Below are 15,464 nucleotides of genomic sequence, written 5' to 3'. Positions count from 1 at the left end.
CTAAATGAGGAGCATATGATCCAGCAATTCCACTCTTAGATATATATCCAATTCTACATTTTCCCAAGAGAAAATATATGTCCACACAAAAACATATATTATTCTTAATAGCCAAAAGGTGGACACAACCCAAGTATCCATAAGCTAATGAATGGAGAAACAAAATGTGGTCTAGCCATATAACGGAATATTATTCAGCCATTAAAAATAATGAAGTAGGGCTTCCCTGGTGGCACAGTGGTTAAGAATCTGCCTGCCAATGCAGGGGATACGGGTTCGAGCCCTGGTCTGGGAAGATCCCACATGCCGCGGAGCAACTAGGCCCGTGAGCCACAACTACTGAGCCTGCGCGTCGAGCCTGTGCCCCGCAACAAGAGAGGCCGCGATAGTGAGAGGCCCGCGCACCGCGATGAAGAGTGGCCCCCACTCGCTGCAACTAGAGAAAGCCCTCGCACAGAAACGAAGACCCAACATAGCCAAAAATTAAAAATAATAATAATAATAATAATGAAGTACCGATACACACTGTAACATGAATGAACCTTGAATACATAATGCTGAGTGAAAGAAGCCAGACACAAAAAGGTACATATTGTATGATTCCATTTATATGAAATGTCCAGAATAGGCAAATCCATAGAGACAGAAAGTCCATTAGTGGTTACAGAGTCTGAAGAGAGAAGGGAGTGAGGAATGACCCCCAGTGGGCACAGGGATTCTTTTGGGGGTGATGAAAATGTTCTAGAAATAGTGATGATGGTTGTACTACCTTGTGAATATATGGAAAACCACTGAACTGTACACTTTAAAAGGATGAATTTTATGGTATGTGAATTATATCTCAGTTTTTAGAAAGCAAATTCAATGTAAGATTAGCCTGTATAATCTGTATAAATAATCTGTATAAAATAAAATTTGTGATTAATTTTGACTTTTGACTTGAAAGCACTGATTATCAGATCGTTTTGAACACATTTGATACCCATTCAGCACATAGGATTTTTGCTGTCAAAACTCTAGACCAGGAGTATTTTTGCTGTAACTGTGAATAAATTTACCTGAGAGCCCTTGTCCTCTTGGTAAATTGATACTGGTCATCTTATCACTCATTTCCTTTTTAAAAAATTATTATTGTGGGAATTCCCTGGCGGTCCAGTGGTTGGGAACCGGTGCTCTCACTGGCGAGGCCCCGCATTCGATCCCTGGTTAGGGAATGAAGATCCCGCAATCCATACAGCGCAGCCAAAAATATATATATATATTATTGTGGTAGAATATATGTAACATAAAATTTACAATTTTAACCATTTTTAAATGCACAGGTCAGCGACATTAAGTACATTCACAGTGTTGTGTGACCATTACCACCATCCATCTCCAGAACTTTTTCATCATCACAAACAGAAACTGTCCCCACTAAGCAATAACTCCCCATTCCCTTCCTCTTAGCCCCTGGCAACCCCCATTCTACTTTCTGTCTCTATGAATTTGCCTATTCTTGGTGCCTCATATAACTGGAATCAGACAGTATTTATCCTTTTGTGACTGGATTATTTCACTAGGTGTAATGTCTTCAAGTTTCTTCCATGTTGTAGCAGGTGTCAGAATTTCATTGCCATTCACTTATTTGTAATTTTGCCTTTTTTCTTTATGGAGTGGCTATGAATCCATATCTCTAACCCAAATTTGATGATGAAATTTGTGCTCCAAAGCAGGTCCTTCAAAAAATGATCCTTCAAAAAATTCCTCATTTGAAGTATTTCAAAGGTCTGTTCCTCCATGCCCACTTTCCAGAGCATGTCAGTATTTTAAGTTTATCTACACTGAATTTACTGTGTGTGATATTTAGTTCTGGGGTTTTTTGTTTTGTTTTGTTTTTTTACTTTTTGGAATGGAAGAGGAGGAAAAGAAATGCATTGGCCTACTTGTAGGGCTTTTTTTTTTTTAATGTAAACTTGATCTTGCTTAGGCTTGAACCTAACACGAGGCAATTTGTTTTTGTTTTTGTTTTTTTAAATTACCTCAACTTCTGTTTGGTAAAGTCATGTAATGAGATTCAACATGGGTGTGTGACTTGCTTTTTGTATGTAAGTGATTTGATCTTTGTCACATTTGTGACTGTGTGTTACACAGCCTGACCAGTTTGATGATGCAACGTTGAAATTGCATCGTTTTCTAGAAATGAACCAAAGATGGCCTCTGTATATTGGCCCCTAGGTAGTTTATTTTTTCACAGCAGGATGAGACCTATCAACTCAAAATCCTGCCAGCCCCAAATTCCGGGTGCCTGTGATGTGATATGCTGAGAAGGACACACCGTCATCTAGGCAGTGTTCTGGCTGAGAATGCAAGACCTGAGTCTTACCATGAGGAAACGTCAGACAAACTCAAAATGAGGAACATTCTAGTGGGGAGGGGAAGGGGGGGACGGCGGGGGCTCAAATCTTCAGAAATGGCAATGCCATAAAAAACAAAGACAGACTATGGAACCATTCAAGATTAAAGGAGACGTGACAGCTAAAAACAAGACCTGACCCCCCAAACTGGATCCCATACTGAAAGGGAAAGGCTATAATGAACATTTGGGCAACTGACAAAGTTGGAATATGAATGGTAGAATAGATAAAATTGTCTCACATGTTAAATTCTGTGAGTTTATAACTATACTGTGATGGTATAAGAGAATATCCCTATTCTAAGGAAATAGTCACGGAAGTGTTCAGAGATAAAGGTCCATAATGTATGTACCTTTCCCTCAAATGCTTCAGGAAAAAAAGTGTGTGTATATACATCTATCTCTCTATATAGATTGGGGGCGGGGGGAGGGAGAGACAAAGATTACCAACAAACAGGGTAAATTGTTAACATCATGTTATCTGAGTAAAGGGTAGATGGATCTTCTTTGTACTATTTTATTTTTGCAACTTTTCTGTGTTTAAAACTATTTCCAAATATAAAGTTTTTTTTAAGAAAAGACATTTATGAGATAATTGAGGAAATTTGAACAATGCCTAGCTAAGAGATGATGATAAAGAATAATTGTTCATTTGTAGGGGTCATCGCAATATCATGGTAATGCTAAAGGAAGAGACTTTACTTATGTACTTGCCTGTAGTTATGCAGTATTTGCACACTGAATTCTGGGATTTACTTTAAACTACCAGTGCAGGGTGGGGTGGGCACGGATAAAACGGGATGACGTGAGTTGATGACTGTTGGCGCTGAGGGACGGGCACATGGCTTCATGATGCCATCTCTCTGCTTTTCTGTATTTGAAATTTTTCCAAAGCACAGATAAAAACAAAAACAAAGGAAAAAACGTAAAGAAAGGATCGTTTGTGTGAATTTGATATTAGGGAGTCGAAGTATTGCATGTATATTCCTGTGCGGGTCTTGAATTATTTGCATTGTTTTTAAATGATTTCTTTTTTAAAATTTGTACTTCTGCCTTGTTTGCTTTCCTTTCAGAGAACCATCATTCTTCTGCCAGCACTGAAGTAATAGAAATGGAATTACCAGTGGAAGGTTAGAAAAATGAGGCATTTTCTCTCTCTCTCTCTCTTTTTTTTTTTTTTTTTTAGTTTACAGTATTTTGAAGAGAATACACTCTTTTAAACACACATGTTTGAAAATACAGGAGACCACATGCCTTCTTAGAGAACTGGCCGAGTCCTCATCCTAAGATGTAGTATTAAGAACTCTGTCACTCTTACTCTTTTGATTTGTAAATGATTCTACTTTAAATGCCTGGCTATAAAGCTTAAGTGGTAAGAAAACTTTGCCCTGATGCCATTTGTTACTTTATTTCATTTTGTCTTCTTGATGGGCATGCCAAAATCTTTTGAGCAAAGTTGAATAGAATTTTAGGAAATTCTTGAATTAGAGGTAAAACTTGATATATACTTCCCTCCATTCGTGTATAAATCCTGAGTATCATATTTAAGGCCTAAACTCTTAAAGTGGTTTATATAAGATAAAATTAATAAAGGAGATTTCCTCTGCAAACATAGAGGTATGAATGTCTTTGTCAGTTTACAGGCAAGTTGATCTTGTTTTTAGCGGTTGTACATCTGTCTCAGTACCAAAATGATTTGTGTTTTTCTTTTACATCAAAAACTTTCTCCAAGGAGCAGAGTTGCAGTCATTTTCGATAGCTTCCCTGATTTAGGGAGTCTGGAGTTTTTTGTTGTAGAGGATGGTTCCAACGGCCCCCTGAGCAATTTGTCTAAGTCTCTGACCGAGAAGAATTTTGGTAGATTTTGCCAGAGAACATACTATGATAGAGTCCAGTCTTAGAATTGTTCATTCACTCATAAAATTAGTCATTTTGAACTTCATTGCTTTAGAACCAAGAAGACAAGCAGACTCTGTCATTATTTAACTCCTGTTTATTTTTCTAAATTATGTATTTTCATTGTGGTTTAAAAAAACCACATAACAGAAAATTTACCATCTTAACCACTGTGAAGTGTGCAGTTTGGTAGTGGTGAGTGTATTTACATTGTTGGGAAGAAGATCTCCAGAACTTTTCATCTTGCAAATCTATCCCCATTAAACAACAACTCCCCCATTTTCCCTCCTGGCAACCCCTATTCTACTTTCTGTCTCTATGAATTTGACTACTTTAGGTATCTCATATAAGTGGAATCCTACGGTATTTGCCTTTTTGTGACTGGCTTATTTCACTGAGCATAATGCTGTCAGGGTTCATCCATGTTGTAGCGTGTGTCAGGATTCTTCCATTAATTTTTTGTTTCTTTTCTTTAACTCAATCTCTGACCTTCTCTGGATGTAAAGGAGGACAATTATTTTGAATTGAGTTTAAATCTATTCCTCCCTTATGTCATTTTACTTGCCTTTGTAAAAGCCTGTTAAGGTATTGTTTGGTCATTTTTTAAATGGATGGATAGTACAATATTTGGAAAGAAGAAGACCTGTGTAGGAGTCAGTTGTAGAACTGGTGCTGAATTAGAATCAGAAAGATTTCATGGGATGTTGGCCCTCGAAATAGTTCATTTCTAAACAGATATTTTATTATCGTGATATAGTGGGAAGCCCATTTACAATAGAGCTGAATTTGTTTGATTTTTTAAACCTTTTTATTTTATGTCAGTCCTTTTATTTTTTTATTATTTATTTATTTAGCTGGGGCAGGGAGGGGCCACACTGCACAGCCTGTGGGATTTCAGTTCCCCAACCAGAGATTGAACCCCAGGCCACAGCAGTGAGAGCCCAGAATTCTAACCACGAGGCCACCAGGGAACTCCCTAAAACCTTTTTATTTTAAAATAATTATAGATTCACAAGAAGCTGCAAGAATAGTACAGAGCAGTCCAATGTACCTTCACCTGTTTTTCCCCAAAGGTTACATCCTACGTAACGATAGTACAATATCAAAACAGTTTTGCATTCTAGTCTTTCTTCTTTTGCTAACAATTAATGTAAGATTTGACAAATCTTTCTAAAATGAGCTAGAGTTAGGCGAGATAAGCTAGCCAGGCTTTTGTCTATATGTAGAACTTAATGTATATGTCATAATTCTTATCCACCAGAAAACTCAATTAGGTACTTTAGGTACCTCATATAAGTGAAATCATATGATATTTGCTTTTTTGTGACTGGCTTATTTCACTGAGCATGTATATGTCATGTACATTACATGCATCCATGTAATAATAGACCATGAATCACCTGGGGGCTGCTGGCAGGATAAGAAAGGAGCAAATGGCTTTTTTTTAATCCTAGTAATTCCCGATGACAACCAGAAAACACTATGACCAGATGTATTCCATTAGCTCAAATAGAAGGATATTCTGTGTCCATTACTGCGGGTAACTTCACATTATTTGATAATATCTGAAAGTTCCTTATCTCCTCTTATCCCTTATAAGATTATCCTTTATTACACTATTATCCTTTTTAAAATTAAAATTACCTTTATGTTTATACCTCTATGTTTAGTAAATATAAAATGTATTTAAAATGCCAGGATAAGCGACTTTTTGGGTATGGGAGCAGTAAAATGTTGGAATGTGAGAATACATAAACAATGAATGTCATTTTAGAAATTTTTTTTTCAAGATTCTACTCAGCTTGTCCCTTCAGAAATGAGTGAGGACCCTGAAGCTGAGGTGAAAATTGAAGGTTGGTTGCCAAAAACCTTGCCACATTCACATGGCTAAGTACAGTTTTCATTTTTTCTGAAAGGGGAAAGATTGAACTCAATGTGTGTGTACCTATGACCAGAGCAGCCCATATTCCCATCAGGTACCCAGTGCTCTAGGCTTGTCAGACAACAGAATTAGGCTGTGCAAATTAGCCCTGCCCAGAGTAGGGCCAAACTGTGCTTGGTCCAGTGAGGAAAGAATGAAGCCCGAAGGAGGGGAATGAAGTGGGGAGGGGGAAACTGAAAGGGGGAGGGGAGAGGGAGAGAATGAAGAGGGGGAGGATGAAGAGGGAGGGGGAAATGAAGGGGGCAGGGAGGGAAGAATGAAGGCGGGGAGAATGAAGGGGGGAGAGGGGAAAAATGATGGTGTGTCTCCTTGTGTCCCTTTGAGGTCTTGCTCTTCAGATGCAGAATCTCAAACACCCAAGTGGTTGATCTTTCACAGAACACAGGGATTGAACTTTGAGTCCCTCAGAAAGGACTAGACAGGCTCATTTAAATTTCTCATATAGAACTTAAGTGAGCGTTGTGTGTATCATTTGACCAGAAATCTTGATAACGTCAACTGTGGTTTTACTATTTAACCCCATCTGAGCCTTTCCTTGACTGTCTGTTATCTCATTTCTCATAGGACATCTGCTTCCTAAGTGTCCTCTTGGACACATTCGTATGTCTTCTTTCCTATCCCCCACCTTTAAACTGAGAATAACAACAAAGGAAATTTTTTTTTCTTTTTTTTTTTTTTTTTTGGCTGAGTGGCATGCAGGATCTTAGTTCCCTGACCAGGGATCCAACCCATGCCCCCTGCACTGGGAGCTTAGAGTCTTAACCACTGGACTGTCAGGGAAGTCCCAGGAAATATATTTTTAAACACGCTTCTTTTTAAATCAAATTAGACTGACTGAAGTATCAGGGGCTAGGAACTAAATAAAAGCCATGGTGCCCTTTCTCCTTTGACATCGACATTAAACTACAGAGACTCAAACATCAATTATTGCCAAGCCAGCTTGTTATTCTACAGCTAAATGTTCTCTGGAGTTTTAAAAATTTAACCTGGCCTTCTTTTTTTTTTTTTGGCCACGCCTCCTGGCTTGCAGAATCTTAGTTCCCCAACCAGGGATTAAACCCAGGCCCTGGCAGTGAAAGCACCAAGTCCTAGTCTCTGGACTGCCAGGGAATTCCCTAGTCTGGCCTTCTGATCAAAGTGGCAATTTGATAGTTTTAGAGGAGAAGTAACCTAATTTTCTATAAGTTCTAAATTTCATTTTCTGTTTAAGGAAACACCAATTCATCCAATATTACAAATTCTGCAGCAGGTGTTGAAGATCTTAACATCGTTCAGGTGACGATTCCAGGTATGGAATTCTATCTGACTTTATCATAATTTAGATTATGTTTTTCATTTTGTTATATTTTAACCACTTTATGACATGGGTTAGTCTCTTGGAGCTATTTTTTTGCTAAGTTCACCCTGTCAACTAAGGAAAGACAATTCAGGAATATAAAATATGCCGCCAGTTGCCACACACTGAATATCTTGCTATAGCATACATTGTTTATCAGATATATTGCTTCTCACAGCCCTGCCCTGGTGCATTACCTGGAAAATACCCCTTAGGGCAGCCAGCTCCAAGCACTGGCTACCATTGGATTGGAACTGGCCACAGAGGTGAAATGTATTTGCTGCCCATCAATTAATCTTCTTTTTTGAATAGGTGTACATAAAACATATCTGGAGAGATACAAAATAATCTAATAGCATAGATCCTCCAGAGAAGGAAACTTGAAAGCTAAGATAGGGATGGAAGGGAGACATTTCATGATTTACTGTTTTATATCATTTGAATTTTGAACCACATAATCGCTTTTAGTTATTCAAAATTAAATAGAATAAAAATTTCAAGTATTAAAAAATTTTCCCCCCTAATCCTAGCACATACATCTTATTCATTTTACTTGCTATGTTGCACTGGCTAGGATCTCTATTATAATGTTGAAGAGTAGGGGTGAAAGTGGACATCCTTATCTTGCATGATATTGAAAATGTTCTCTAAAGTAGTATGTCTTATATTTACATAGAGTCATAATTTGGACAACTCTCTGTCATCTATAATGCCTTAAATTTACAAATTTCCAAAATGCTTAATTATTGCTAAAACTAAACTGAATGATAAGCCAGGTAAAGTGCTTTCACATGTGCTAACAGGTGTTTCCTCCAACAGCTTTTCTGGGGAGCAAATACATGAATAAACCTGGTTTGCTTGTTTTTTTAATTTTTTTAGATAATGAGAAGGAAAGATTATCAAGCATTGAAAAAATAAAACAACTAAGAGAACAAGTCAATGACCTCTTTAGCCGAAAATTTGGTACGTTTTTATATCGTTACATAACCAAATTTTATACATTAGAAATATTTCCTTCTAATTGATTACTTTATCTAAGAAATTGATCTTTCTGTGAAGGAGCTGTGATCAAAATTAGTGTGTATTTTTACTGAAGAAGAACTTTTACATGGAAACACTAATTTCATAATAATAATAGCTATCTTTTGGCCAATAGGCACATGAAAAGATGCTCAACATTGCTAATTATTAGAGAAATGCAAATCAAAACCACAGTGAGGTACCACCTCACACCAGTCAGAATGGCCATCATTAAAAAGTCTACAAATAATAAATGCTAGAGAGGGTGTGGAGAAAAGGGAACCTTTCTACATTGTTGGTGGGAATGTAAGTTGGTGCAGCCACTATGGAGGACAGTATGGGGGTTCCCTAGAAAACTAAAAATAGAACTACCATATGATCATGCAATCCCACTCCTGGGCAAATATCCAGACAAAACTATAATTCAAAAAGATACATGCACCCCTATGTTCATAGAACCAGTATTCACAACAGCCAAGACATGGAAACAACCTAAATGTCCATCGACAGATGAATGGATAAAGAAGATGTGGTGTGTATATATATATATATATATATATATATATATATATATATATATATATATATATAATGGAATACTACTCAGCCATAAGAAAGAATGAAATAATGCCATTTGCAGCAATATGGATACAACTAGAGATTATCATACTAAGTGAAGTAAGTCAGAAAGAGAAAGACAAATACTATATGATATCACTTATGTGGAATCTAAAATATGACACAAATGAACCTATCTATGAAACAGAAACAGAATTATGGACATAGAGAACAGACTGATGGTTGCCAAGGGGGAGGGGGTTGGGGGAGTGATGGAGTGGGAGTTTGGGGTTAGCAGATGTAAGCTTTTATATATAGAATGGATTAACAAGGTCCTACTGTATAGCACAGAGAATTATATTCAATATCCTATGATAAACCATAATGGAAAAGAATATTAAAAAAAGAAGGTATATATATGTATAACTGAATCACTTTGCTGTACAGCAGAAATTAACATGACATTGTAAATCAACTATACTTCAATAAAAAATTTTTTTAAATAGCTATCTTTATCAAATCATTATGTTGTACACCCAAAACTAATACAATGTTATATGTCAATTATATCTCAATTAAAAATAAATTTAAAATATTTTAAAAATAATTATAATAGCTATCTTTCACTTACTGACTTTTTACCATAGCTGAGTATTGTTTTTAGTGTTTGACATGTGATTAATCATTTAATCCTCACAAAACCCTTTTCAGGTAGATACTATGATAATGCCTATTTCATGGGTAGAGAAACAGTCTGCTACACTACCTGTTACCAATTTCAAAATCAATAAAATTATTCATACACCCTAGCATGGCTGGAAAATAAAGTAATGGCTGATCACCAATGTTGTTACTTGATGTGATTAATTTTAAAATCTTGACATTAAAGATAAAGCACGGTTTGGGAAAAGCAAGTGACACACAACTGGTTTTACACTCTTTGTATCATCACAGGTGAAGCAATTGGAGTGGATTTCCCTGTGAAAGTTCCCTACAGGAAGATCACCTTCAACCCTGGCTGTGTGGTCATTGACGGCATGCCCCCGGGGGTGGTATTCAAAGCCCCTGGCTACCTGGAAATCAGCTCCATGAGAAGGATCTTGGATGCCGCAGAATTTATCAAATTCACAGTCATCAGGTACGTGAGAGTCCCCTGCCTGGTCAGGAGAATGAGCTGCAGATCGTAACTTGCTCGAGGTGGAGAAGCTGAAGGGCACAGGGATTCTCACCCCAGGACGTGGGCGGTGGGTCCCTGCAGTCAAGTGCTATGTCATGCTGCCTGTCACACTCAGTTCATCGTATTCTGCTTCTGGGAGCTGTGTGTCCTCGCTCCCGTTTCTTGGTGATCGTGGGCAGCCTGTTTTAGTTTAGCCTCGCACTGACACTCACAAAAGTTTGTCAAATAGAACTAAGTGGACAAGAGAGGAAAAGTGACCTCTGTTGCACTCACCAATGTCTCTTTCTCTTCAGACCACTTCCCGGCCTTGAACTCAGCAATGGTGAGTATCCTGGGGGAGAGAAGGTGGTCCTAGCCCCTGCTGTACCACGTGGGCTGTCTCAGTGGACACTCACCGCCAGGAAGAGCAAAGCATGCCGCTCTTTATGTGCATTTTGTTTTTCCTGCTTCTTTTAAAGCCCTTTAATTCTGTTGCTCGAGTTTTATTAGCCAGGCATATTTTTCTCATATAACAATTTGACGGAGCTTGCTGTGTGTGATGACATACCACATTCTTATTCAAGAGTCCTTTATGGGGTGGGGGTGGTGGGGGCAGCTCATATCATAATACTGAACTACTACTCTACCTTATTTGGTAAATAGTACCTGCCTGGCCACCCCAGTCCCACCCCCAGGATCTCCCACCCCTGACCTCCCCACAGTTCAGAACCAACAGGGCCTGGCACAGCAGGGCTCCCAGAACCCCCTCCAGTTGACTTCTGTTCTGATTGGGCAATGTCCCAGCCACTCTGCTTGTTAAATATTTTTAATGTCTCCCCTAAAGTCCTTGCAAGCAAGTCAAAATCCTATTGGATATTAAAGCAGAAGGCGTAACCAACAAGGACCTCCTGTATAGCACAGGGTACTATACTCATCTTGCAATAACCTATAATGGAAAAGAATCTAAAAAAGAATATATATATATTTATTTATATATATATGCATATGTATATATAACTGAATCACTTTGCTGTACACCTGAAACTAACACAACATTGTAAATAAGTGTATTTCAATAAAATTAAAAAAAAATAAAGTACCTACAGAAAGAAAAAAAGCATAACATGTAACGATGTTCCTAAGAGTCATCTAGGGAACCTCCTCATTTAAATTTGGAAACTAAAGTGTTCTTTTAAAATGCACAAATATTATTCCTAGACTCCTCTGGTTGTTAAATAGCTTTTTACCTTTTTAATAGCTTTATTGTGGCATAAATTTACGTACCGTAAAATTCACTTGTGCAAACTGTACACAGTCCAGTGATTTTTAGTATATTTACGGAGTTGTGCAACTATCACCACAATCTAATATTAGAACATTTCCATTCCCCCCACCTGAAAGATTCCTCCTACCCATTTCTGGTCATTTCCCATTCCCACCCCCAGCCCCAGGCAGCCACTAAATTGACTGCCTGTCTCTGCCTACATTTTCTTAAAGTGAATTTTTATACCTGTGTTCTCTCAAAGTAAAGCTCACCTGCATCGTGGCCCATTTCTTTACATGGAAAACAAGTAGGTTCTTTGAGGGTCTGTGACTATCACCGGTGTCTTTTGGGACTCACAGCAGTTAAATCATACGTCTTCTGTGCTCATTCCCTTCTCTGTTATTTCGAAGTTCTCTTGAAAATCAAATGAAAAAATATATGTTAAAATGCAGATACACTTTCAAATCATTCTCATTTAAACCAGATGGGCAAGCATAGCACTTGCTGAACCTCACCAAAGATGTCTTTCTTTTGGCTCATCTACCTTTTAATTTTATTTATTTATTTATTTATTTATTTTTGGCTGCATTGGGTCTGTGTTACTGCGCACGGGCTTTCTCTAGTTGCAGCAAGCGGGGGCTACTCTTTGTTGCGGTGCGGTGGCTTCTCTTGTTGCGGAGCACGGGCTCTAGGCGTGCGGGCTTCAGTAGTTGTGGCACGTGGGCTCAGTAGTTGTGGCGCACGGCCTTAGTTGCTCCGCCGCGTGTGGGATCTTCCCGGACCAGGGCTTGAGCCCACGTGCCCCACACTGGCAGGCGGCCTCCCAACCACTGCACCACCAGGGAAGTCCCTTGGCTCATCTACCTTTCGAAAAAGGGAACTAGTGGCCAATATTGAAGAACCGGGGACTTTTTCATAAAAGTCCATTTCCAGGTTTTCTTTAGCAATCTGAAGATCCGGGCAGGCCAGGGCCATGCTTCCTCTGGCAGTCGTTTGCTTGCCCTGAGTGTCCCCCGTCCTCACCCCACACCTTTGCAGGGCTGGGGTGCTCTCCAGTTAACCACGCCCCCACCCCTGCCACCTTATCCCTTGCATTTGTCATCATGCTCTTGCTGGTGTTAGACTAACAGTCGATTTAAGAGAAAACTGAACTGTTTCTTGTCTCCATGTTTCTATCAAAAGTGGGAAAAAGAAAGATAGACCAAGAGGGCCGTGTATTTCAAGAAAAGTGGGAGAGAGCGTATTTCTTCGTGGAGGTGCAGAATATCCCTACATGTTTAATATGCAAACAGAGCATGTCTGTGTCCAAAGAATACAACCTGAGACGCCATTATCAAACCAACCACAGCAAGCACTATGACCAGTACACAGAGAAGATGCGCGACGAGAAGCTCCAGGAGCTGAAGAAAGGGCTCAGAAAGTATCTCTTAGGGTCATCAGACATCATGTGTCCCGAGCAAAAACGAGTGTTTGCAAATGTGAGTCCAAGGGAAAACCCTGCCGTCCAGCCCATAGAAGACGTGGCTGGGAACTTATGGGAGAAATTACGTGAAAAAATCAGATCATTTGTGGCCTATTCTATTGCCATCGACGAGATCACAGATATAAATAACACCACCCAGTTGGCCATATTCATCCGGGGCGTTGATGAGAATTTTGATGTATCGGAAGAACTTTTGGATACGGTGCCCATGACGGGGACAAAATCTGGAAATGAGATCTTTTTGCGTGTTGAGAAAAGTCTTAAAAAGTTTAATATCGACTGGTCGAAATTAGTAAGCGTGGCCTCAACTGGCACTCCTGCGATGGTAGATGCCAACGACGGGCTGGTCACAAAACTCAAGTCCAAGGTGGCGATGGCTTGCAAGGGCTCAGATCTGAAGTCCGTTTGTTGCATTATTCACCCGGAATCGCTCTGTGCTCAAAAGTTAAAGATGGACCACATCATGAGCGTGGTAGTTAACGCCGTGAACTGGATCTGCTCCCGCGGACTGAACCACAGCGAGTTCACGACTTTGCTCTATGAGCTGGACAGCCAATACGGCAGCCTTCTGTACTACACGGAGATTAAGTGGCTCAGCCGCGGGCTGGTGCTGAAGAGGTTCTTTGAATCGTTGGAAGAAATTGACTCCTTCATGTCTTCCAGAGGCAAGCCCCTGCCTCAGCTGAGCTCTCAAGATTGGATCAAAGACTTGGCCTTCTTGGTGGACATGACAATGCACCTGAACACGTTGAACATCTCTCTCCAAGGGCATTCCCAAATCGTGACACAGATGTACGACTTGATTCGGGCGTTCCTGGCTAAACTGTGCCTCTGGGAGACTCATTTGGCCAGGAATAACCTGGCCCACTTTCCCACCCTGAAATCGGTTTCCAGAAATGAAAGCGATGGCCTGAACTACATTCCCAAAATCGTGGAGCTGAAGACGGAATTCCAGAAAAGGCTGTCCGATTTCAAACTCTACGAAAGTGAACTGACCCTGTTCAGCTCCCCTTTCTCCATGAAGATCGAGAGCGTCCAGGAAGCGCTCCAGATGGAGGTGATTGATCTGCAGTGCAACACGGTCCTGAAAACCAAATACGACAAGGTTGGAATACCAGAATTCTATAAATACCTCTGGAGCAGCTATCCCAAGTACAAAACCCACTGTGCCAAGATTCTCTCCATGTTTGGGAGTACCTACATTTGTGAACAGCTCTTTTCCATTATGAAACTGAGTAAAACTGAGTACTGCTCCCAGTTGAAGGACTCCCAGTGGGATTCTGTGCTCCACATCGCGACGTGATGAAGCACACTCCTGGGGGGGCAGGATCCCCTGGGCTGGAAGCCTAGAATCCTCTAGACCCGAGGGGTTGCAAGATGAGAAAATGAGTTATTAAATATATCTGGTTTTCCGTTTTTTCCCACTTTGACTCGGAAATATTATTTGCAGTTATCATACCTGTTTGTATGACATTTTATGTTTCCCCATAGCCCAGTAAAAATCAAGAAAGTTTTATTGTATTTCTAGTAGTTGACTCTTCTTACGCCTGGCCTGTTTCACTCACTCACATACTTGCTTGACCCTTGTGGGCATTGGGGCTGCATCCCGAAGTTTAAATCAGTCCACAGAGAAATGGAGAGACAGATGCATATATGCACTGGGTATATGTGCACACACATCTATCTGCCATTGGCGTGGAATTCCGTGTGACCTCACGTGTTTCCAAGTTGAAGGAGAATCAGTTAGAGACGTGTTCACATGCTGTGGTGTCCCTGCCTTAGCCGTCCCTGCCTCCACACGAACCTGAAAAGGTAGGACTTAAAATGGAAAATCCCAAAACAACGTAGGTTTTCAAAGCCTAAGTTGAGGTTTGGGGGCTGTCTTTTTTTTTTTTTTAACTTTTATTTTGAAATCATTTCAAATGTATAGAAAAGTTGCAGAAATGAAAGGAGCCTGAAGAACACTTAACGCCCTTTTGCCAGATTCTCATATTATTAACATTTTACCCCGTTTTATCATTTGTTTGCTTTCTCTCCCCCTCTCTGTCTCCTGTGTGTGTGTACATTGCCTGTGTGTATAAATGACTGTATGATTATCTGTAATAATGTATATAAACTTATGTGCATAGTTTCTTTCTGAACCATTTGAGGGAAAGTTGCTTACCTCATTTATCCCTAAATACTTTAGGGAGTATTTTCTAAGAAGAGGGTTTCTATAGCCATGATTTAGTTACCAACTCCAGTAAGTTGAACACTGATGCAATACTTTTGTCTGGTTTACCATTCATATTCCAGTTTTGTCAGTTGACCAAATAATGTCCTTTCCTTTATGGAATTTTTCCCCTGGAGGGTTGTCACTTAAAAACATATAGATGCACCTGAAACTAACATGACACTGTAAATTAACTATACTT

General features: G+C 39.6%; 1 protein-coding gene across 3 annotated transcripts in view; it reads left to right on the top strand.

Moving 5' to 3' along the window:
* Positions 1-14,571, top strand: part of LOC103020815 (general transcription factor II-I repeat domain-containing protein 2) — a 55,163-nt gene extending 40,592 nt beyond the window's left edge. For all 3 annotated transcript variants that reach the window (XM_057529541.1, XM_057529542.1, XM_057529540.1), the window contains 7 exons: positions 3,469-3,525; positions 6,082-6,144; positions 7,444-7,521; positions 8,449-8,532; positions 10,102-10,285; positions 10,618-10,646; positions 12,750-14,571. In XM_057529541.1, the coding sequence (XP_057385524.1) occupies positions 3,469-3,525; positions 6,082-6,144; positions 7,444-7,521; positions 8,449-8,532; positions 10,102-10,285; positions 10,618-10,646; positions 12,750-14,353 (2,099 nt within the window). In that variant the 3' untranslated portion in view covers positions 14,354-14,571. The remainder of the gene's footprint in view (positions 1-3,468; positions 3,526-6,081; positions 6,145-7,443; positions 7,522-8,448; positions 8,533-10,101; positions 10,286-10,617; positions 10,647-12,749) is intronic.
* Positions 14,572-15,464: the final 893 nt, after the last annotated feature.

Source organism: Balaenoptera acutorostrata, chromosome 15, assembly GCF_949987535.1.
Source record: "Balaenoptera acutorostrata chromosome 15, mBalAcu1.1, whole genome shotgun sequence".
Lineage (NCBI taxonomy): Eukaryota > Metazoa > Chordata > Mammalia > Artiodactyla > Balaenopteridae > Balaenoptera > Balaenoptera acutorostrata.
Note: the sequence above shows the minus strand (reverse complement) of the source record. Positions and strands in the feature narration are given on the sequence as shown.